At 54.9% G+C, this 24,418-nt stretch overlaps 1 protein-coding gene across 1 annotated transcript in view; it reads right to left on the bottom strand.

Moving 5' to 3' along the window:
- ACSF3 (acyl-CoA synthetase family member 3) overlaps nt 1-17,048 on the bottom strand; it is a 40,227-nt gene extending 23,179 nt beyond the window's left edge. The window contains exons 1-6 of the mRNA XM_043898298.1: nt 16,906-17,048; nt 9,801-10,497; nt 8,513-8,668; nt 5,856-6,010; nt 4,897-5,042; nt 1,228-1,340 (exon numbers count right to left, since the gene is read on the bottom strand). Coding sequence (XP_043754233.1) covers nt 1,228-1,340; nt 4,897-5,042; nt 5,856-6,010; nt 8,513-8,668; nt 9,801-10,469 — 1,239 coding nt within the window. The 5' untranslated portion in view covers nt 10,470-10,497; nt 16,906-17,048. The remainder of the gene's footprint in view (nt 1-1,227; nt 1,341-4,896; nt 5,043-5,855; nt 6,011-8,512; nt 8,669-9,800; nt 10,498-16,905) is intronic.
- Nucleotides 17,049-24,418: the final 7,370 nt, after the last annotated feature.

Below are 24,418 nucleotides of genomic sequence, written 5' to 3'. Positions count from 1 at the left end.
AGCAAGGCTGGTCTAAAGGCCCATTACGCCTGGGAGGAGAGGCCAAGAGGGCACATGCCCAGCAAAAGCAACCCAGATGAGAGGTTCTTGAGTTAAAGGAACATACTTCTTGATTGTGGAGCCCTATACCAAGGTCATCTCCAGAACAACCCAGTCCCATAGCAACCACTGCCATGAGTCCCCAGGACCTAAACCAGCAGCTCCCTGACCTCACATTAGCTAAAAAGACCCACGTTATAGCACCCTAACCAATCATCTAATGCCACCCTTCCAGTAGGAGCTTTGTCTTGAGGCTGTAAAAACTGGCTCCTAGCCCACGAAAGGTGTCAGCTCAGTGTCTCCCATCCTAATAAACTCCATTCTCCTCTCATTCTGCCTTTTTTCTGGAAATTCTTTTCAACCCATGCAAAGACCATGGCATTGCTGTCATTTTTCATAAAATTACAGTAAAAACCACCCACGCTCCCCCCCAGGTGCTTGAGCTCAGACATTCAACAACCATCTCCTGGATGCTGCCATCTCCCATGATGAGATCAAGGTCCACAAGGGCAGGGCTGCCTGGGCCCCTCCAGGCACAGGTGAGGGGTGGGGTGGGAGGGTGCAGGGAGTGACGCCAGAATGTGTGCAGGAAGAAGAAAAACTCTGAAATGAGGAACCACTGCTGCTTTCAGATTTAACACAAGTCCACAGTATAAAGAGCAGATGTAGAAAAAACCATCTCTTAAAAATTCTCCTTCCCACCAATCCCAACTTCTTCTGTGACCCTGATCACTTGTGACCAGCAGGCCTGTGGCTGTGACAGGCCTCACTGAAACGAGACCACAGTCCTTGTTTCCCTTCACCTCTGGATCTTAGAACAACACAGAAAGCAGACAACAGTCGCTTCCCAAGTGGGTACCTCCGCTTCCAGTGAATTTGTCCAAAGGGGTGATGGTTAGGCTGGGGGGCCAGTCACACCGTCAGCTCCGGCTGTCCTAGTCGCGGCCCTCCTGACTCATCTCAATGCGGTTTGAAGGAAGCACCTGGGGTGAAGCCTGGCCTCACTCTGCTCTGCACTGTCCACATGGCAGACAGCGCCCCAAACATCAGTGCCCGTAATCAAGGCCCACCAGTGCCGCTCTGGTCCAGGGGCTGCCCTGCACGGTGGGGACTTCACCTCTGCTGCCAGCCTTCTGGGTGGCTGCGGCCAGCGCGATGCCCAGTTGCCACCAGTGTGAACAGACTCACCTTAGTGTCCTCTTCGTTTCCCTCTGCATGGATAACGTAGGGGCAGCCATCCTTCTGCGGGTTTTCTGACACAATGCGCACCTCGACGCCGGGCAGGGGGGTCCCCACAGAGCCTGCAAGGGGCGGGGAGGCACGAGCAACAGAGGTGGTCAGTAGGATTCTGGAGAGTGCCGGCATGTGGAGGTGCTGGGAGATGCCTGACGTTGAGCGCACACGGGGGTGGGGTGGGGGAGACCCGTGGTCGTCACATGCACAGACAGGGGGATCCCGCCTGGGGTCAGGTGTGCACTGAGGGGCAAAGCACCAGCAGCTGAGAGCACAGCCTTAGGCGGGACTCACAGAGCAGCTGGGGCTCTGAATGCCCCAGAAGGTCTTCAGGTCACCTCGGGGGTCACCCAGCACCCAGAGCTAGATGCAGGGCACGTCTGCCTCACTGGAGCACCTGTCTGGGTAGTCAGGGCCTTGGTGACTGTAATTTGTCACTGGTGAGGGGCAGGAGTGGAATGGGTGCAGGGCGGGGGCGGTGGGCATCCTCACGGCAGGGGTGATGCAGCCAGCATCCTGGCTCACTTATTAGATGCCTGTAGTTTGCTCAGTGTATTCCCCTGCGTAGTTACAATCAACTTTTGAACCTGGAAAAGTGAGGGCAGGTGGTGGCCGCAACGACACTGTAATGAACAGCTGAGGTGGGACAGAGCCTCCAGGGCCAGAGGCCTGGTGTCTGAGCCTTCAATTCAAGGTTTCAGGCCCTTTATTTTAACATTTGTCACAGGATAAAAACTCACTTCATGGCAAATAGATGGGGAAACAGGGGCTGACTTTATTTTTCTGGGCTCCAAAATCACTGCAGATGGTGATTGCAGCCATGAAATTAAAAGACGCTTACTCCTTAGAAGGAAAGTTATGATCAACCTAGACCGCATACTGAAAAACAGAGACATTACTTTGTCAACAAAGGTCCATCTAATCAAGGCTATGGTTTTTCCAGTGGTCATGTATGGATATGAGAGTTGAACTATAAAGAAAGCTGAGCACCGAAGAATTGATGCTTTTGAACTGTGGTGTTGGAGAAGATTCTTGAGAGTCCCTTAGACGGCAAGGAGATCCAACCAGTCCATCCTAAAGGAAATCAGTCCTGAATATTATTCATTGGTAGGACTGATGCTGAAGCTGAAGCTCCAATACTTTGGCCACCTGATGCGAAGAGCTGACTCATTTGAAAAGACCCTGATGCTGGGAAAGATTGAAGGCGGGAGGAGAAGGGGACGACAGAGGATGAGATGGTTGGATGGCATCACCAACTCAATGGACATGGGTTTGGGTGGACTCCAGGAGTTGGTGATGGACAGGGAGGCCTGGCGTGCTGTGGTTCATGGGGTTGCAAAGAGTCGGACACGATTGAGCGACTGAACTGAACTGAAAACCCCCCAGGAAAGCCAGTTGGCAAACTCCATGAGCTGCCCAGTATTCTGGGATCCACACTTCTTGGGAGAGTCTATGACCGGATCTCAGTTTGCTAGATGGTGCCGTCTTGTTCATTTCAGCCTGTCTTTTAAGGTTCTAGGGACCTCCTCCTCTTTTGCTCCCAAAGGTTTTTAAAGCTGAAGCAAAATCTATATATGATGCAGTTATTTAGTATATGGCATAGTACATTCACAACGTTGTGCAAGCAGCACCTCTATCGAGTTCCAGAACTTTCTGTCAGTCCAAAAAGAAACCTGTCCCACACGATGTTGACATGGCCCCTCCCCCATGGCGTGAACATTACCGGCCTGCCCACGGTGCGTGACAGACCCTCCCACGCTGCATGACGCAGCCCCTTCCACACCACATGACAAAGCCATCCCACGCTGCGTGGGTGTGGCCCCGCCCACAGTGCATGACGCAACCCCTTTCATACTATGGGACGTGACTCCTCCCACACTGCTTGGACACCGCCCCTCCGACAACACGGAACATGTCCTCTCCCACACTGCGTCACACAGACCCGCCCACAGCGTGCGGCGTGACCCCTCCCACACGGCATGACGACCCCTCCCACAGCGCGGGGACACAGCCCCTCCCACACTGCATGGACTTTTGTCCACCAAAGAGCATGCTGGCTGTGGTCAGGGTCACTCCATCCTTCTACTTCCCTTTAGAATGGTTGTTAGCTGTGTCCGGGTGACTTTGTCTTATGGCCCCTCCTGGCTTCTGGGGCAGGAGGCCGCCCTGCACTGGGTCCTGGGCTGCCTGTTCGGCCGGGTCCAGTAAGTGCTGGCAGCCTCCCGTCAGTGTGTGTCCAGGTCACCCCCGGGGCCTCACCCTAGGAGGGCGCTGGCGCAGGTCCCTCTTTCCCCGGCCTCTGACTCCACCCCAAGCACGCTCCACACCTTCCTGCAGACGCCCGAGTGGCCCTGTGCTGCTGAATCCTATCCCGGCCCTGGTCCCGGCTCCCAGCCTGAGCTTGCTCTTGGTCTTAACCAGGAGATTCCCTGCCCACCTCTTGGCCCCTCTCTTACCCCAGACCTGGCCGTCTTTGGTGGCAACAGAGCATGAACACCTGCTCAAGCCTCAGGGTCCTCATCTGTCAGGGGGGTATCAGCTCCACTTCAGGGCTGTTCTGTGCACAGTTCACACCTACCTCTTGACCTAGCAGTTGCATTCTGAGGCATCTGCCCACAAGATGTGAGGACATGTTCACACAGCAGCCTGCACACAAACCTTCACAACAGCCTGACTAGTAAACTGTCCAAGACTGGACACAAGCCAGTGTCCGTTGGTGGTGGACAGGTTAGCAAAAGGCAGCCCATGCACACCATAGATGCTGCTCGGCACAGGATGTGTCTCAGACTCGTCCTGCCACATGAGAGTAGACAGACCCCAAAGGCAGGACCAGAGGCTGAGTCTGTGTGACTGTCCAGGAGATGCACAGCGACAGGGAGTGCAACCAGGGACCTGCTCGCTGGCCAGGGAGGAGGTGCTGATCACAAAATGGGGAGACTCTTGAGGTGACTCAGTCATCTACCTGACAGTGATGGTGGACATACTGAGAACTCACAGACCACCCCTCCAAGAAGGGTACCTTTTACTGTCCATGCAAGACAAGTGAATGGACAGACAGAAGTACAGGCACAGAATCACCTTAGATTTATTTCTGAGACTCCTGTGTTTTGGACAAACTGGAGGAGACAGACCACGAGGGCTGGAAAAGAGCCCAGAACAGAACAGAACAGGCTCACATCTCAGGCCTTGGATTCTGCCCTCAGGTTTCCTCTCAGGGATCTGAGACCCGAAGGCTGTTTGTGTGGAATGCCCTAGAGGAGGAACAGGAAGACCAAAGGGCAGGAGGCCTCCCAGAGCAGCAGGCCATCCAGAGGCACATAGGTCACCAAGCACAGGTGGGGGCCTTGCTCCATTGCCCCCCACACCCGCCTTCTCCTCTGTTGCCATTGCCCTTGTGTGGCTCAGGGCACCTGGATGGGAGGCTCTGGGCCACAGGTGACCTGGTCTGGAGGAAGCAGCACCCAGCCCGGGTGTGCCCTACCAAGCACATAGCTTCTGGGTCACCTGGAATCCAGGGTCACCTGGGGAGGCTCCCCTAACCCAGCAGGGCAGCACTGCCTGTAGACTGGTCCACCCGAGGACCCAGAGCAGAGGGAGGACACAGCTGGCGGGCACTGCTCATACCTGGCAGGCGAGCTGCGGTCAGGGGGTTGGACAGGGCCATGCCAATCTCCGTCATCCCGTACCTCTCCAGCAGTGTGTGACCGGTGATGCCTTTCCACTTCTCCAGCACCGGAAGGGGCAGTGCAGCAGAGCCCGAGACCATCAACCTGCCCAGCACAACCACAGGCACCTCAGTCTCTCACGAGCACACGGCTGCTTCAGCACAGTGCATACCATTCTTGTCCTGGGGGCCCCAGAGCAGTGCCTCGTAGGAGGGTGGCATCCTCACAGAGGGCTCCAGTTCCACCAAGCATCTTACAGAAAAGGAGCAGAGAGCGGTTAAACGGAAGCAGAAGGGCCAGATCAGGTATTCATCTCGGGCAGTCGGGAACTCTCTCCAGGAAACCCTTCGTGAGCTCCTCATAAGGACCAGGAATCAGATGCACAGAGGGTGCAAAGTTCATGGCTGTCTGGGCTCTTGGTGCACATGTCATCAGGTCTGTAAAGACCTGCCAAACTAGTCACTTCCATGCACTTTCAAGTGAACTGCCCAACTACAAACGGAGGGGAGCCGTGGTCTGCAGACTTGTGGGAACATGGAGACCAAACACGCCACCGATGGGGCCAAAGAGCCAGCATGTCTTTTAGGAAGGGGGTCTGAGTGGGGGTTGGGGGGCTGCTGAGAGCCTGCAGATGTGGGCTCAGGACATTTACCCTCATCCTTCAGACTCCACTGGAAGACGGGTGGGTAGACAGAGACAGACAGACAGAGGGACCCAGAGACAGAACAGAGACATGGATGCAGAACCCAGGCAGCTGTGCTGAGAACACAGGTGTGTAGAGAGAGATGTAGAGACACATTTTAAAGTAAACAGAACACAGTGCTTCGTAAAACTTAGTAGAACTGACTCACTAAATGTAAGCTACATTTGCGAATCTTTAGAACTTTCCAGATGGGAAGGTGGACTATGTTCACCAACCTGATTTTTTCTTCACAAACTGCACGCACGAAATCCTGGACGTGAGGCTGGGTAAAATGCTTGTCATAATAATCCATCAACTTGCTGTAGATGGTAGGCACTGCCATAAATACATTAATCTGGGGAGCTTCAGAACTTAAGAACTTCTCCCAAACCTAAAAAGAGAAGAGGACACAGACAGCAAAGAGACTAGAAGACACACCTGCACAGACAGGTGTGTGGGCCTTCAGCTCCAGGAATAGTGCTCTCAGCAGAGGACCCCCTTTTCTCAAGTGTCAGAGGGTCTCACTTTCACAGGGTGACAGAAGCTCCTGGCCCTCGTGGAGTCACTGTGCAGGGGACCCTGGCATCTGGTCTGAGGAGGAAGGGGATCAGGGGGTGGGGATGGGTCCTGGCTCAGGGACTGGCCTCAGATCCGCCATCAGGGGAGAGGTGGCACCTCAGACTTTTCCAGCCATGCAGACGAGCATGGATGCAGCTGGGCAAAGGGCCATGCAGCCCGGAGCGCAGCACAGACCACGCACAACGGGGGCAGAGAGTGGGGCTGTTGTATCCGAAGAAGTCACATGAATTTTGTATTTTATTCTCTTTAACAGATGTTTCTTGTTTTAATATAGAGATGCTTCAAGTTTTTCAGCTCACGCTGACAAAGTGCTCATGTGTGCTCACCCTCATCTCCATGGAGCCACTGCACCATGTGGTCAGGGCGGGACAGGGGTTCAGCACACCTCACACAGATAGCCTCCCCCAGAGGCAGCCCCAGCCCCAGTTCCTAATCAGACGCTAGTAACTAGTTCCTCACCTGAGCTACTCCACAGGAAAGGCGTGCCTCTGTAGAAAGAAAACTATTGTTCTTTTACAGACAACCCCGCCCCATTATAAAGCCTGTATGAAAAGAAGAAAAGTCAATAGGAGCAGACCCTCAGAATACACATGTTGAAATTATGGCAAGGAGTATAAATTAATAGATAGGTTAAGAAATTTGAGAAGATAAGTGAATTGGGGGATGATCAAGGACTTCATCAGAGAAGTAGAAATACAAGAGAACCATTATAAGCTGGAAAGTACATTATGTGAACCTAGGAATTCACTGCAAACACTTAACAGACTAGACGCAGCGGAGAAAAGACAGAAGTCAGGCACAAGTCAATGGAGATGGTCTCAACAGAAATACACACAGGAGAGAAGAGGAGAAAGAAGAGTGTCACCGTGTGTAGGACGAGATGACACAACATGACACGTCAGGAGAGACAGAGTGCTCGGTCAGTAGAGATGCATCCACGTCCATGGGTGGGAAGACCCAGTGTTGCTAAGACAGCAGTTCTCCCCAAACCCCAGCATGCTCTGTTTTGCAGAAATCAACAGGCTGACCCTACAATTAACGGGAAAAGGTAGAGGACTCGGAGGAATCAAAACAAATGGGAAAAGGAGGGAGGAAAGTGGAGAATGCCCCCAAACTGACTCTAGAGCGCTACATTCAACAGCATGTGATGCTGGTGTAAGGTCAGATACACAGACCATTGGAGCAGACGAGATTCCAGAAACAATCAATACAATGATGGCCAATTGATCTGTGACAGGGGCACCATATCACTCCAGTAGGACAATCTTTCCAACTAACAGTGCAGAGACAACTGAATATCCACATCCAAAAAGAGGACTTCTAGACCCATTTCTCACCATACCTAAGAAGTAATCCAAAGTGGGTCAGAGACTTAAATGTATCAGTTAAAACCATAAAACTTCAAGGAAAAACCATAGGAGAAAATCTTCATGACTTTTGGTTAGGTGAAGATTTCTTAGGTATGGCAGCAAAAACATGATCTAAGAAATGAAAAAAGCTGATGAAATGGATTTCATAAAAAAAATTAAAAGCATGTGTGCTTCAAAAGATGTCATTAAGAAAATGAGAAGACAAGCCAAAATGGGTGAAAATACCTGCAAACCATCTATGTGATGAGGGACCAGCATCCAGAATAAACAAACTTAAGAAGTCAAACAACCTGACTTTAAAATGGGCAAAACATCTGAATAGACAGTTCACCAAAGAAGATACACAGATGCAAATAAGACCATGAAAAAATGCTACCCTCAGTCATCAGGGAAACACAAACTTAAACCACAGTGAGATAATGAATGCTGGTGAGATGTGGCGTCCTTGTGCATTTGTTGGTGAGAACGTGAACACAACCGCCACTCTGGGAAACAGTTTGGCATCACACCTCTCGAAGAAGAAGGGACAGTGAAACACACTAGACAACACCACAGGGACACGCTCCACCAGACCAGACGCTGGGTGGGTCCGATGCAATCACAGGGTTCTTATGAGAGGCGGGCAGCGGAGGTCTGACCACAGAAGGGAGGCGGCCATGAGGACACGGAAGCAGAGGCTGGAGTGATGCAGGTGCCTCCACAAGCTGAGAGAGGCAGGAGCAGATCCTGCTGGGGCCTCCAGAAAGAATCAGGCCCGTGACACCTGGACCCCAGCTCCGTGAGACCCTTCTGGACTTGGACTTCCAGAACTGACAGAATAACTTGTGCTGCCTAAAGCCCCAACTCGGGATCCCTGGCTCCAGCCGCAGCAGGAAACTCCCTGCTGGGTGCCTGCGCCCCCTGTGGGCCCGGCCGGCAATGCTAAGAGCTTGTCCCCAACTTACCAGCTGAGCACTGAACTCGGGCAGCATCACACAGGTGGCCCCTACCCAGAGTGGGCACAGCAGCTTGTTGACCACACCGTGGACGTGGTGCAGTGGGAGGATGTGGAGGATCACGTCGTCCTTTGTCCAGGCCCACTTGTGGACCAGCCCCGTCACCTGCAGGACGACAGCACAGCCTCAGGGCAGGAGGGCTGGCCTCCCTGGCCAAGGTGGGGAGAGGGGGGAGGGTGGCAGGAAGAGGGGGAAGGGCGGGCGGGAGACCCGTTGGCCGGTCCTTGGGGCATCCCGGGGAGCTGATAACGAAATGACCTCGGGTCTGACCCAGGGCTGTCTGTCTAGCCACCAACCCTTCTGTTGGAGAACAGGGCTGCATGCAGTCAGGGGCTTCAGCCAGTTTAAAAGGACCTTAGATTTGGGGTCCTAAGGCCTCTGCAGACTCTGGGCAGCTCTCCCCCAAGGCGGTCAGAGAATCTACAGGTGCTACCTGTAGATTCAAGCCCAGGCTTGAATCCAGCTTCCAGTCTGAGCCTACTGATTCCAGCACCTCTTTTCTCCCCAGCTCCACCAAAAACTCCCGAGTCACTGCCGAGCTCATCCTTGTACGTGTCGTGGTGACTGCCACCCCCCCGAAATACTGGCCCAGAGATGGCCTCTCCTGGGAGACAGAGACAGTCTGTAATCTCGCTTGGCCTGCAGCCAGCCCGACTCAGTTCACGCTGACTTAGCTGGACTGAATTAGCCAGACCTCTGGTCTCACTCTGGTGGGTCTGAACTTCTATTTCCTGCTCCTGCTGTACATGCACATACATTTCGGAAGCAAGAAGAGTATAAACTACAGATGAATAAAGCAGCTGCAGAGCTTTACAAAGACAGTAACTGAGTATGCAGAGTAATACCTGAGCCGTGGCACGCACCTCCTGCTCTCTTGCTTCCCAAAGAAGCCGCGCTTCAAGATGCTGAGGGCACCGTCCTGGTACTCACTTGCAGCTGGTTTCTTTGAAAACCTCCCCCCATGTACAGTGACCCATCCTGAGCTGGAGAAGCCCGGGGGGCCCATAACCCTGGCACCTGGGCACAGCGCCTCTACATGGCCAGTGGGGCTGGTGGTCCCACGGCCCTGGCCCTACATCTCTGGGTGCTTCTAGCAGGGTGGGGGTGATGGTGAGAGCTGTCATGGGCCTGTGAAGAGAAGGCCACCAGGAAGGCACTTGTCTGGCCATGGCTGTTGCAGGCACTGACCACAGGGACACAGCTCACCCCTCTGGAAGGTGGCAGCCCAGTCACTCACCACGGCCCTGATGTTGTCATGGGTGCTCAGGACGCCCTTGGGCCTCCCTGTGGTCCCGCTGGTGTAGATGATCATGGCGCCCCGGTCTCTCCAGTCCCGCTCTGGCACCCAGCCCTCTTCGGGGTCCTCGGCCACCCCCTGGTAGACTGTGGGTGGGAGAGGTAAGAGCGGGACTCCCAGCTTCTGGGCCACTGGGCTTAGGAGTTCCACATGCTCCGGGCCGGCAAGGACCACGGAGCTGCGCGAGTCCTGGATGAAGTACTCCAGCTGGGCCCGGGGGTGCTTCCTGTAGAGGGGGACGGCCACGCCGCCGCTCATCCACGCGGCCCACTGCGCCACCACGAAGGAGACGTCGTTGGAGCACAGGAGGGAGACCCGCTCCTCCCGGAGGTCCCCGTCGGCACACGCGCGGAGCTGGCAGATCTCCCGGGACAGGCGGAGGCTGCGCGAGTAGAGGTCCTTGTACGTGTGGCGGCCATGCTGGTCGACAAGGGCGAGCCTGTCCCCGAAGGCCGGGGCGCGGCTGAAGACCGGGGCACCGCAGTCCGTGCGTGCGGCCGGGGCTGTGTGCAGGTGGCCACTCGCTCCACGTGTCCAGGGGGCCAGCCGGCGGGAAGCCATGGCCCAGGCCAGGCGCCGGAGGGCCATCCCCACGTGTGGCGACGGCATCGCGGCAGCAGATGCCAGCTGGCGGTACCTGGGTGGGAAAAGAGTGCGCTGAGGTCACAGCCTGTCCTGGCCTGACTCCCACGGCGGCCAGGAGAGGCAGCCTCACCTCCAGTCGGGGGTTGTCCCAAGACAGGAAACACTAATGCCCTCTCGATGCATGCCTTTGGAACTTAAATGGCTTTTTGTTTAATCTCATTATGTTAAGGATTTTAAAAAACATACAAGATTCTAAAACAATGAACTAAATTAGGTAAGTCAAGGACAAACAGAACTCAACTACTTACATCCTTCCATGACATGAACATGGAGACTGGGGATGCACAGGAGGGCTGACTGTGAGGTTACCTGGATTTCTAGCTGTGTGGGGTCGGTGCCTTAACTCCCACCCCAGCCCCCCAAACTGTGCTCCCTCGCCCTCAGCAGGGGCCTGAAGGCTCCAGCGAGCTGGATATAGACACAGGGCTCGCTTCTGCTCCGGACACTCGCCCCACTGTGGTGACCCAGGAACTTGTCTAAAGCAAAGCAGACCCTCAGAGGCGGCATGCTCACAGCCTGCGTGTCTGTTCCTTAAGTGAGAAGAGATCTCCCTCCTTCTCCCCCACAACTTGATGACAAAACAACGACAAACACAGCCAGAAGGAGGGCCATGACCCGCCACACGCACCTGGAATTCTTCAGACTGCCTGAGAGGAAGAAGCCTGAGGAAGGGCCAGTCTGACTCTATGCCCTGCTCTAGGATCCCACCCACCCTGGGTGGCCAGGGACCTGGGCACACCCTCTCCACGCCTTCCCCCAACTGGAGCAGTCAGGAACCGCCTGCCACCCAGTACCACTGAAGATGGTTCCCATCCAGCACCAGGGCGTCCTGCGAGGTCCATAGAACACTGCCTGCCCTGTCCCAAGGCCCACTTCTGCTCCACCTCGGTGCTCTTGGCCAGAGCAGTGTCCCTGACCAGGAGATGATGGGCGGACTAGCTTTCTGAGTTGTTCCTAAAGGACTTTTTAAAATATTTATTTAATTGGCTGCAGTGGGTGTTAGTTGCAGCATGTAGGATCTAGTTCCCTGATCAGGGATTGAACCCAGGCTTCCTGCACTGGGAGCGGACTCTTAGCCCTGCACCAGAAGGGAAGTCCTCCTAGAGGATTTTTAGTAAGTGTTATTTGACAGTGATACTACACTTAATATTATCATGATGTGTTTTCATCTTCAGCTGCCTTATTCAGTAAACAGGGCAACATCTGTTAACCCTATCTCACCCAGGAGAAAATTCCAAGTCAGGCTGCTCCTAAATCAGAGCCCAGAGTCCAGCCAGAGCCTTTCACCCCCAGCCATTGTCCCCCACCAGCCACCATGCCAGACCTCACATCCGCCTCGCCCATGAGAGCACAAGGAAATGGCCTGATCCTGGCTGCGCTGTGGGGGAAGCATCTCTCTATGTTCAAGGGGCAGAGGACAGGCACAGGGACCCCAGAGGGCTCTTCTGAATGTCAGGGGCTAAAATGAGCAGGTGGCCCCTCACCCATGGCTCGGTGGCTTGCCCCCCACCCCAGCCCCCCCACCCTGCCCTGGATTCAGGCATCCTGTTCCTGACAAGCCTCCCTTTGTCACTAACTTGCTCCAGGGGAAAGAGAATGTGTTGTGTCTGTTATCATGTACCAAACAGTTTTGCCCTCTGTTTTTCATTAAAAAAAAGATTACACACAGTACTGTATAATCACCTAACAAAACAAACACAGCCCCCAGCAGTGAAGGCCTGTCCTGAGCCTCTCCTCGTGAAGGCTGCCGGCCACCTGCTCCCCGCAGCAGGGGCTCCTGACACAAGGTCTGCCAGCCTCCAGGCCCAGCAGGCAGAAGCTGGAACAGGGGAGACGCCTGCCTGGCCCAGCAGCTGCTCCGGAAGGCTCCAGGCCTCCACCATCACAGACCCTCCAGGGCACGTGGCCCACACCCCTTTCAGAGGCAGTGACCAAAAGCTGGAGTGTCTTATGGCTTACCCTCTATGCAGGGTTCAGAGGTGGGCTCGTAGCCCTTCACACCTCTGGATTTCTGTTACCATAAAGAAACCTGACAAGTTCTAAGAAAACAGTTCAGCTGGACCAGAGAAAACAAGAGATGTGATGAACATGTGGGACGTGACAGTTTCAGAGAGAAAGTGAGCCACTGAAAAGCAAACCAGGGGTTCAGTGCTTCCCGTTCTCACTTCTAGCAAATCCTTCTCTATTTGCTTTAGGGGCAGAGAAACAAAAACAAAGGGAAACCGTAAACAGAAAACCTACTGCCTGTTTCTGGGTTACGGCCCGAGGCCTGACTTTTGCTGGTGACAAGGCAAGAGAGATGTTCAGGGATGCCTGCTGAGGTGGCAGCATTTTCTGGGGTGCCGAGGAGCAGACAGATGGACGGCCAGGAGTGGCTGCTGCTCCCACCCATCTACCCACCAGGCCTCACAGGGCGTCACGGGCAGTGTCACACTGCTGCCAGCGAGACCACTGGAGCGGCCTTCCTCTAACACAAGGGGCCAAGGAGGGGTGAGCCATCTGCCTGCTCCCTCTGGGGAATCAGGGGCTGCACCACCCCAGCGAAAAGCTGGGGTTCTAGGACTTGAACTGGAAAAAACAGGGCTGAACCCCACTTTCCCTGCCCACCTCCCTACCCCCCTCCCTGGCCAGGGCAGGAGGCCTAGCTGACTTCTGACTGCACATGGGGCAGGCGGGAACGGATGCAGTGAGCCAGCAGTCAGAGTAGTGCCTCCAAGGAAGACAGAGAGGGGAAGCCACCTGCCCAGGGCCACAGAGGAGCAGGAAAAGCAGCTCCCAGACCCAGGCCCGGCTGGCCCACAGGCCCTGACCACTCTGTGACACCATGAGTGGTGAGAAAGGCCTTGGGCAAGGAAGGTCAAGACCATGCTGTGAGTTGCCCCAAGAGACACCACACATTAACTGGCCAGTGCCCCCAGCCTAGTGAGGCTTGGGGCCTCGGCTCAGCCATCTGAGTGGACATTCAGTAGTCCCTTCAAGATGAAACATGAAAATAGGAAATGCAAGCCCTCTGTTCCTATGGCTGTTTTTCAAATGCGTCCTAAGGAAATAATCAGCGATGTACGTGAAGGTTCACCATGGGTCTTCACTGCAGCATTATTTCTGATACTGAAAAACCGGGGCTGACCTGGGTGATCCGGAAGATCTGAGGGAAGCAGGGCGCGCACACGTGTGTGGGGCTGGGCCACAGCCTGACCCCACAAGCCCCCTCAGTGAGGCCCAGGGGAGGGACATTCCACCCAGGGACAGGAAGGTGAGCCTCCAGGTGGCAGGTGGCTTTTGTTTTCTTCTTCGTGCTTCTCCACTCTCTGCAGTTTTTAGGCAATGAGCATGTATGACTTTTGTGATCAGATTTTAAAAGTCTAGCTGTTGTTCAGTCTCTCAGTCACGTCCGACTCTTTGCGACCCCATGAACTCCAACACTCCAGGCTTCTCTGTCCTTCACCATCTCCGGGAGCTTGCTCAAACTCATATCTATCAAATTGGTGATGTCATCCAACCATCTCGTCCTCTGTCATCCCCTTCTCCTCCTGCCTTCGATCTTCCCCAGCATCAGGGGCTTTGGCTCTTCCCATCAGGTGGGCAAAGTATTGGAGCTTCAGCTTCAGCATCAGTCCTTTCAATGAACATTCAGGACTGATTTCCTTTAGGATGGACTGGTTGGATCTCCTTGCTGTTCAAGGGACTCTCAAGAGTCTTCTCCAACACCACAGTTCAAAAGCATCAATTCTTCAGCGCTCAGCCTTCTTTATGGTCCAACTCTCACATTCATATGTGACTACTGGAGAAACCATAGCTTTGACTATAGGCACCTTTGGTGGCAAAGTAATGTCTCTGCTTTTTAATACACTGTCTAGGTTTGTCACAGCTTTTCTTCCAAGGAACAAGCATCTTTTAATTTCATGGCTGCAGTCACCATCTGCAGTGATTTTGGAGCCCAAGAAAATAAAAGTTTAGTAAATGATGCTTATATTTTAAAATGGAGATATTTCAACCCCAGCATAAACATTTTGATACAGAAAAGAAACAAGAAAATATTAAAATTATGTGTTCTGGATGGTGTTTCTACAGGGTGTTTGTAATTATCAGTTAACTCATTAATTTCTCAAAATGACAGAAGCAAGTAAAAATGAGACAACGGCCTTCTTCTCTTAATTAAAGCTAGCAGTTCACAAAAGTCTCACGTGGAGAATGAAGAATTCAGTTATCAAGTTGGTTGGAAGGCCTGCTACACTGGCGCTCAGAGCACCGCCAGGCTGGTATCCAACAGCAGTGACCTGACCCCAGTGTCCCAGAGCTGGGAGGTGGCGAGATCGGCTAGCTCCACGTGGAGATGGGTGTTCCATGGCACAGTGGGGCTGGGCTATCATATCAGCCTGCAGGGAAGAAAGCTGGGGGGATGTTTAGCTGTGCTCACCCAGGGGTTTCTGTGAAGCAGAGGCTGAGAAGGGCCCCTCCTGCTCACCCTTGAGCCTCACAACAACAGTGATTTTCAACTGGGTAAATATGGCCCAAGTGGCTTCCAGAGAGGCTGCACTAACTTATTCTCCGGCCAAATGTGTGGGAACAGGGGTCACCCCTTCAGAACAGCTTTCATGTGCTCCTGAAGCCACTCATCTTTCAGTCGTTCAATAGAGCTAAAACCTCCAAGGTCATAGTGGTGGCTTAGTTGCTAAGTCGTGCCCTACTCTTGTGACTCCACGGACTGTAGCCTGCCAGGCTCTTCTGTCCAAGGACACAGACATGTCCAAGGTCATGGGAGCAGCAAAAAGCATCAGGTCAGGGCAGAGGACAGTGTCAGCTGCCTCAGGAAGAGCCCTGCCTCCTAACCACAGGTGCGCTTGGTCACCGGCCGCCCTCACCCACCATGGTATAGACTGGAGTGATGCTGCCACCAAGTAAGTGCAACATGGCCATGAATCTTCCCTGTCTCAGTCAGCCAACATCATGAGACCACTGTCACAGTGTGCAACAGGAAAGGATCCCAGCCAAGAGCACGGAAACCTGAGTTGTGGTGAGCCAGATGCCTGCTCCTAGGAAGGCCACCCTGCGTTCAGATTCCGCCAGGTGGCTGGAGCCCAGCAGAGACCCGGCAGAGGCCACTCGGTGCTCTGACCATCAGGTTCTCGGGTCAGAGCACTGAGGCGCACGGCCCTCTCAGGACACAAGCCTGACACCTGGAGATGATAACATCTGTCGTGTCCTAACCAGGGTGCTGGTTGACAGCACAGATTTTAGTCAAAACAGACCCAGACTGAAACATTCACTGGTTCTTCTGAGTTTTCCTCACCTGTCTGAGCCTTCAGTTCCTGTGAGAACTGACGGAGGGGGGAGGCAAGTGGACCAGCCATGCTCAGCACCTTGCTCACCACGGAGCCGTGTGACAAAAATTACTCGATAAGAATGATACTTGCATTCAAATGAAGGCGGCTGGTTTCGAAATGAATAAAATGGCACCTGATGGGTCAGCACCACCTTCCCCCCACCCTCCTGCCCGCTGTCTTGAGGCCTGGGTGGAGGTGTGGGGCAGGAGAGGGGATCACACTCTCCCTCTGGGGTGGAACACTTGTTTCAGCACGCCACCTGCGGTTTGGGAGCTGTTTTCAAAGTTACATTTTTAAGTAACAGACATTCACACTGTATTAAAAAAAAAAAAAACAAAAAAAAGGAAGAAAACAAATGCTTAAATCCATATCCATATTTGGGCATAAAATACCATTTTAAAGATGCCAGCTGGAAGGAAGAAGCTTATGACCCCTGGCCCGTGGTTTAATCTGTCTGCCTTGAAGAGTGGATCTTTTGCGCGTAGCTGGGGCCCAGCAGGGGCTGAGAGGAAAGGTCGCTAGACCTGCTGGTCTGTCACGTTTCACATCAGAACCGCCAGGGGCCCTCGGAAGCCCATTGTGGACCTGTGTGCTCCTGGGCTCAGCACCGATGCCCCCTACCCCCAAATGTCCCTGCCTAGGCCTCCAAACATCGCCCCTCCCCAGGCTGGAAACCTACAGACTTCCCAAACACGTGATTCCTCTTCCCGCTTCTACGTTGTCATCCTTCCCCTTTTCGGTAAACTCCTAATCATCCTTCAGAGTCCCCCTCACTACCACCTCCTCTTTAGTGTAAAAGACTGTGTGGGGGTGCTTTGACGAGAATTCCAGCGGCCAACGAGGAAGGAAATGGATTTGCTTCCGTCACAACAGATCAAGTTCCCCTCCAACGGTGGTTGAACTTGAACTTGACTCCCTCCCACACCATTAGGGGCCTGGACGTCGCCTCAGCGCCCAGAAAGCCAGGCAGGGTCCCCACGTGACGCGGCCCTTGCGTGGGAGGGGGCGGGGCGGGACGGGACGCGGTGGGCGGGGTGAGGGGGGTGAAGGGTGAGGGGTGAGGGGGCGGGCTCTACCTCCGCAGGCCGGGATCGCGCGCCTCCTCCTAGCCGGGTCAACACCGGAACAGGAACCGCAGTACCCGCGCACAGCGCGTCCTGCACCCAGCCGCGTTCCCCCAGTGCGACGCGGCGCGGCGCCGAGGGTTCCGGGCGCGAACGTTCCCCTCAGGGGGTCGGCGCCGCTCCTGGCCCCAAAGCGGGCTGGGAATCAGGCGCCGCAGGTATGCTAACTCCCTGTGGGGCGGAGCTGGGCACGAAGTCCACTTGACCGAAACGTGAGACTTCTCCTAAGTAACAAATCAATAAAGACGCACTCTGTGGGGCCGCAGACACAAGGTTAGAGCCAGCGCGCTTCCCTCCCTCCTCCCGCGGCGCCGCGGGCCGGGGCGGGCCGATCCAGGGCTGGACCGCTGCACCTTCGGGGTCGTGAACCCGCGGGGGGCTGAAGACGCGGATCCTGAGGGAAGAGAGATTGGGAATCTCCCAGGAGCAGCAGAACGACTGCGATGGAGAGGGAAGACGACAAGATCCCTGGGCCTCCGAGCAGTCCAGTAAGAAAAGTGTAATAGTTTCAGGAAGGGACCGCAGACAAGACAAAGGAGGAATCACCGAAGAAATTCAAGAAAATCAGCAGAACCTCCTGGTGGGAGTGAGTGGCAGTAGACCCAGAGATCTTGGGCGAACAACGGGGCTGTTTCCGAGCCTGGGGTTGGGGACGATCCTAACCGCCCACTTGACCTGATAGCTACGTGGACGTGGCCCCACCAGAACTTGGGATCTTCCTTGCTATGATCTGAATGTCTGTGCCCCGGACAAATTCTTGTGTTGAAGCCTGGACCCCTCAATGTGATGGTGTCAGGAGGTGGGGGAGCTTCAGGGAAGTGATTAGGTCCTTAGGGCAGGGGTTCCATGAATGGGATCAGTGTTCCTAGAAAAGAGACCCCACAGGGCTCCCTCACCCCCTTCTCCAGGTGAGGGTACAGTGAAAGGACCCGTTCCATGAACCTGGAAGGGGCTCTCACCAGACACAGAGTCTGCTGGCACCTTGAACTTGGACTTCGAGCATCCATAACTGGAAGAACTACCCGCCCTTCCCCGCCCCATCCCCTAGCCTGGGCATCTGTTACAACAGTGTGGGTGGACTAGAACTTGTCCCTGACTGAGGATGTTAATCAATGCTCCTGTTTCATCCATCATTCTTGGGGTCAGGCACACTCCTCTCCTCTCCTTCCTTCCCGCCTCACATGCAGTCCTGCTGGTTTCTCCTTCACCATCTTTCAGAGTCCAGCCACTTCCCACCACCACCACTGCAACCACAGAGGAGTGGGGAGCCTGGTCCTATACCCCAATTACTAAAATAGCCTCCTCCTGGGTATTCCTGCTTGCACACCCAACCCTCCCAGTCTGTTCCCAGCACAGCAACTGGAGTGGTCCAGTGACCACTTGAGTCAGATACTAGCATCCTGAACTCTGGGTCTCCCACCAGACAGACAAGACCAGTCATCCTCAGGAAAGTGAAGCTGGGGGAATAATGGGTGCATTTGCTCTACTGAGAGAAGATCTGAAGCATCGAGGGAGAGTTTGGGGGTAGAAGAAGGATAAATACGTAGAAAACTGGTCAAGAGAAAATAGGCGATAATTAAATACTGGGAAAACAGCAGTGAAGGCAAAGTATCCTGTGGCTCTAGGAGGCTTGGTTCAGACAGCACTTGCAGAACTGCAGTAAAGGCTGAGCACCGAAGAATTTATGCTTTCAAACTGTGGTGCTGGAGAAGACTCTTGAGAGTCCCTTGGATAGCAAGGAGATCAAACCAGTCAACCGTAAAGGAAATCAATCCTGAATATTCACTGGAAGGACTGATGCTGAAGCTGAAGCTCCAATACTTTGGCCACCTGATGAGAAGTGCTGATTCATTGGAAAAGACCGTGATGCTGGGAAAGATTGAAGGTAGGAGGAGAAGGTATGATGGGGAGGACAAGATGGTTGGATGGCATCATTAACTCAGTGGACGAATTTGAGCAGTCTCCGGAAAATGGTGAAGGACAGGGAAGCCTGGCATGCTGCAGTCCATGGGGTTACAAAGAGTCAGACATGACTGAGCAACTGAATGACAACAAATAATGCAAACATTGACACTGATCTATCTGAGTTTAGGCAGTTCCCCCCCAGCCTGCCTTGGAGGGATGGGGACACAGGAAGGGTGTGGGATGGAGGGACAGAGTGAAGCCAGGTGTCCATCGCAGAAGCAAACTGTAACGGTGACCTTGGAGGCTCTTTGGACATGTGGTGGTAAATATGAAGGAATCAGCCAAAAGTCGTGCCTCTGGTGATTGGGAAAGGAAGGGTGGTTTCTTAAACTGTGTGGAGGAATAGCTGCGTGTGCCTGTGATAAAGATAAAAGTTCAACTAGACTATAAAGTAACTTTTAAATGGGGAGGGGACAAAGAAACACTTCAAGGATGCCCACAGGGATGTGGCTCCTCTCCGTCTCCAGGCAGCCCCTGCCCATCATTGAGTCTCCATGGCTGCACTCTCACTTCCAGTCCTCAAAACACTTCTAGGGTTCCCAGGGTTTTCTTTCCACCAGGCACACAACCGGAAAAGGAGCCTGATCAACAGCTATCGCAAATTCTTATCATCACGCCACCACCTCAGCTAAGCAACACAGGACCCCACGGCCTCCCACAGCTCACGACAGGCCAGTGGGTGGTTGTGCTGGTGCCGCCGTGTCCCCAGGTGTGGCCTGGCTACCGAGGATGTAAACAGGGCCCCTGCCCTTTTGTCACTTAACATGATCACAGGGAGAAGAAAAGGGAATAGTTAGACAAACAAGTCATACGCCATTGATGATGTTATAGAGTGAATCTCCACCCAATTCACATGTTGAAACCCCACCCCTCGTGTGACAGTGCTAAGAAGCAGGGTCTTTGGGAGACGGGGTTATTTGAAGTATGAGGGTGGAGCCCCCAGGATGGGATTAGTCTCAAGAGAGCCTGCTTTCCTCTGCTGTCCAGCCGGTGAGGACACAGTGAGAAGATGCCATGAAGTGAGTTCTCGTCAGGCATGGGGTCTCACATGTCCAGCCTCCAGAAGTGTTAGAAACAGGCTATCCAAGCCAAGACAGACAGTGACCTGGACCAAAATCAATCCAGGCAAGGCCATGGGGGCTTGCAGATACGGAGGTCCCAGGGCCCTGGGAGGGGTACACTAGCAGCCGGAGGGGTGTGAGGGCCATGTGACACCAGGACTGTGTCGTCCCTAGTTTACAAATGAGGAAACTGAGGCTCCCAGTGTCCACATTCCCTCTGACAAAGTGACAGCTCTGCTCCCTCTCTTGGACCTCTAGCCTTTTCGTAGCTGTGAGATTCTTGAATGAATGAGCAGGCGTGTGTTGCTGTGCTTAAAACCAAAGTCTTCCCCACACAGCACCAGACAGCTCCTTCCATCAAGAATGAGTGGTCTCCACAGCTGTGTCCTCAGAGATGTTGCTTCCACAACCAGGAAAGAACCTAAGTACTGCCTGGGGCATGCTGAGTCAGGAGAGAGGAAAACAGCAAGACGACAGGTCCACACAAACTGCAACAGTGAAGCTACAGAGAAATGCTAGACTTGCTCACAGCCATCCCTGGCTGAATACCAATAGCATAAAATAACTCCTAGATAGTAACGCTTAAAAACTGAAACACAAAACCATGTGTACTAGGTGTCCCGCTGAGTACGTGGACAAGCCCTGAAGGATGGGATGGCTTGAAAGAGGAAGAGACAGGCTGCTGGGATCTTGGCTGCTATGGTCTCCCCATGGCCACCTATGTGGTCAGGAGGGGGACATCCCTGTGTGTACAGTGCTGGGGGCCACCTTGCATGGCAGCCCCTTGGAGCTGGGAGGCCATGGAAGATGAGTGCCTCCCTGCTCCTGGGGCATCTGGAGGAGTCCAGCTGTTCTGGACCTGAGCTGGTCTTGGATCTGACCCTGGAAGGAGAAGTGCCCCTGGGAAAGGATTGATGGGGGGCAGCCTCGGCAGGGCTGTGGGGCACTGGCCACTCAGTCCACACCTGCCTCCAACTGAGAGCCCCAAGAACGTGTGGCGGTGCTGCTGGCATCCACATGCTCCAGTCTGTGAAAACAGACCATGGCAGCTCCCACCTCCGTTCCCGGTTCAATCCTGCTGGGAGGATCCAGGAGTCGGGACACTTAAAGCTGTTCATCAATGCTAACTGTGGACACACTCTGCTACTGGCGTCACCAGCATCTTTATCACCCGCCCCTCAAGAAGGACCCCGAGCAGGTGCTCAGTCAGCGGGAGTGGAATGAATGGGATGCTTCCACAGAGGGCAACCGAGACCGGAGCCTTCCCTCCTGGCAGCTTGCCCTGAGGCCCCCTCCATTCTTGACCTCCAGCTTTCCCCTGGGGAAACCCTTCCAGCTGGAGCAGCCGGGGGCCCAGGAGACCAGGCAGCAGGCCTTTCCTCCACTGGTTCTGTTCACACCTCCAGCTTAATGAGCCCAAACTGCTGGGGGTGTCTGGGTCACACCTTTTCACTTGATTAAAGCAAAACACAGATGTGCTGGCAGCAGCGTTCTCGGGAGGGGAACATTTGCAGATTGTGAGCATGGAGCCTCCCGCTGCAGAGGGATGGCTGTCATGTGGGGAACAGGTTCAAGGGCACCAAGTGGGCCCTGGACACACAGAGGACAGACCCGTCAGCAGCTGGGGTTAGAGTCAGCCAAGGCCTGGGTTTCCACCCTGTCTGTGGCCATCAGCCGCCAAGACGGGAGGTCCAGCCCCACTGGACCCGCCTTCTGGTGTCCCTGCCACGTACATTCTGTCCCAGCTGGGCAGGAATGTGAGTGGCTCTGGGCACAGTCATGACAGGCCCTGAGCTTCCTCCTGACTCTCAGATTGCTTACACGGGGGAGCCACTTAGTGAGGGCGCTCAGGCAGCCCCAGGGAGAATCCATGTGGGAGGAACTGAGGCCCCACCCACAGCCGGGGGAGGAGCTTCCCAGGAATCGGGCCTCCAGCCCTGGTCGAGCCTCCAGGTGAGACACAGCCTCACTCAAGGCTGAGCCACTTCTGGGCTCTGGACCCACAGAAACGGTGAGATGATAAGTGTGTGCCATGGCGGCTGCTAAGTGTTGGGTGATTTGAACATAGTAACAGAAAGCCACTACCCTGCTTCCACTAGTTATAGTGATAGCGGGTAAATTAATCTGAGTCTCAGCTTCTCGCTCGAGAATAAGAAAGTGAAGTCTGGGCAGCTGCAGGGACGGAGGTGGCAGGTGTCAGCAAGGTGAACGGTGCTAGGAGCCTATGGAGGATGGAGTGGGGAGGAAGAGTGAGGCGGAGAGGCAGTAATGAACCAGACAATGCACCTGGACTCCTCCATGCGTCTTTCTCCATCAATCACAACCTCAGAGTTACCCTCGAGGCCAGCAGTTGAGGGATTCGTCCACAGTATCCCCAGGTCCAGCAAGATGTTGGGTTTCCCAGGGCAGAGCCATGGGGATGAGAGGCTGAGTGGTCACTTGGGCTCCAGGGTCACCCCAGCTCATCAGAGCAGTTTAATGTTGAGAAAACCACGTCCAGACCAGTCCAGGGCCCAACTCTGCCGTAGTCTGGACCCAGCAAGTGGCTCTGGATCGGGGTCCTGCCCGGCTTACATCCAAATCGTATGACAGGACGAGTCTGGAGCAGGAGGTCCGCCGAGTGCAGATCACAGCCTTAGCCCAGCAGGCCCCACCCCTCCCACGAGGCCCCTCGCCTCCGATGAGGACCCTCCCCTCCGATGAGGACCCTCCCCCACGAGGCCCCTCCCCTCCCACCGGGCCTGGCCCCGCCCCACCCTTCAGCAAGCACAGGCTCTGAGCTGCCGCGGACATGCCGCACCTGCTGGGGCCTGGCCTCAAGTTCCCCATCCTGGGGCCTGGACTCAGCCTCCGCTCCTGGTCTCCTCTGCTCTTCTCTGTCGGAATGATATTTGAATTCAGGTCACTTTGGGCTCAACGCCCCATTTCCAGACCCAGGGCAGGGTCTTCAGAATACGCGGGCCATGCTCCACCCAGGCATCGCCCTGGGCAGCCTTAGGGGAGCCAGGTGGCCCCGGGCCCATGCTCAACACGTGCCCAGCTCCTGCCCCAGCAGGTGTGGGCTGGAAGCAGTGGGCAGAAGCGGGAGGACCTCCCTGCCCAGGACTACTGGCCAGGGGTGAGCATTGGAGACCCCACCCCCTGCTCGCCCCTCCCCCAGCGCCACGCGGTTCCTGGAAACACTTCTCCATCCTTGTGCTTTTCATTTAAACGCTCCCAGGACACGTCTGCACCGGTGGGAGGGGCATTTGATGGAATCAGAATGACAGCTGAGTGCCCTGGGCCCGCCCCAGGCCGTTCCAGAGTGGGCTCCGTGGGAGCCAGCCTGCAGCACAGCTGTCCTGTCCTCACTCCCCTTCCTGCCGCGCCGCCGCCCCTTGGTGCCTCTGTCCCCCGCCCGGAGAGCCAGATGCTGGACCAGACGGTTCCTGTGCAGGACCCTGACCTGTCTCCTCAGACAGGAGCTGCTCCCTGGGTACCTGGGCTCGGGAGAGGCCACGGGGTCAGACTGATTCTTGGCATAGGAGGCCATCATCTGACGGTCCAGAGCACTATGGACTGTGCCCTCAGGGGCCTACAGAAACAAGGCAGGGTGATACCGATGGTGAGGGTGGCTGTGGTGACAAGAGTAACTCACCAAGCTCTCCTCAGGGCCAGCACAGGCCAAGCACAGGCCACAAAACTGCCCAGTGCAGATCAGCCCAGGAAGCTGAGCAGGGGTTGGGGGGCCACATGTGGTGAGTGACAGGTAGCGGAGACTGTCCTCCTTATGGAGGTATGGATAGACACATTGGTACCACTGCATTTGAGCACAGACAGGCCCCATTGGGTGAGGGAAGGGGGTGCTGGACAGGAATAGCTGCAGCTGGGGCCCCAAGAGAAGGGAAAGCAGCCTCAGGACCTGGGAGGGGCAGCAGAGGAGAGACTCAGGCACGCGGGTCCAGGCTCCATCACTCACCACCGAGCCTCCCTGAGCCTCAATGTGCTCATCTGTAAAATGGGTTGAGCAGAGGCACTGATCTCCAGAGGGGTGGGGGGATTGAATGAGAACATTGAGGAGGCAGGCTTTGCCAATAGATGTTGCTTCTGTCTTTCCTTCTGTCTCTCAAGTAGAGTCCCACTGGCAAAGAGGAACTCGGGAAGGAGCCCGAGGGCCCCGCCTCTCAGCTAACACAGATGTCCCACCCCTTTCCCACTGATCTTCGGGACAAGAAGGTGATGGGGTGGCCATGGGTGCAAGCAGCCGAAAGCCTGACTAACCAGCCTAAGAGCCAAGAGTTGGGAACCTGTTCTGCCCCTCACCCAGAACAGCTGATCACCCCAGAGTGCTCCCTGGCAGAAGTAGAGGTGGACACCCCAGGCCTTGCTGCCAAACAGTCCTGCCAACAGCCAGGTGGGCTGGCGGCCACACTGCCACCTGACCCAGGGTGGTCACTCCA

This window comes from Cervus elaphus, chromosome 4 (genome assembly GCF_910594005.1).
Source record: "Cervus elaphus chromosome 4, mCerEla1.1, whole genome shotgun sequence".
Lineage (NCBI taxonomy): Eukaryota > Metazoa > Chordata > Mammalia > Artiodactyla > Cervidae > Cervus > Cervus elaphus.
The sequence above is the reverse complement of the archived record's forward strand: the minus strand, read 5'-3'. Positions and strand labels throughout refer to the sequence as shown.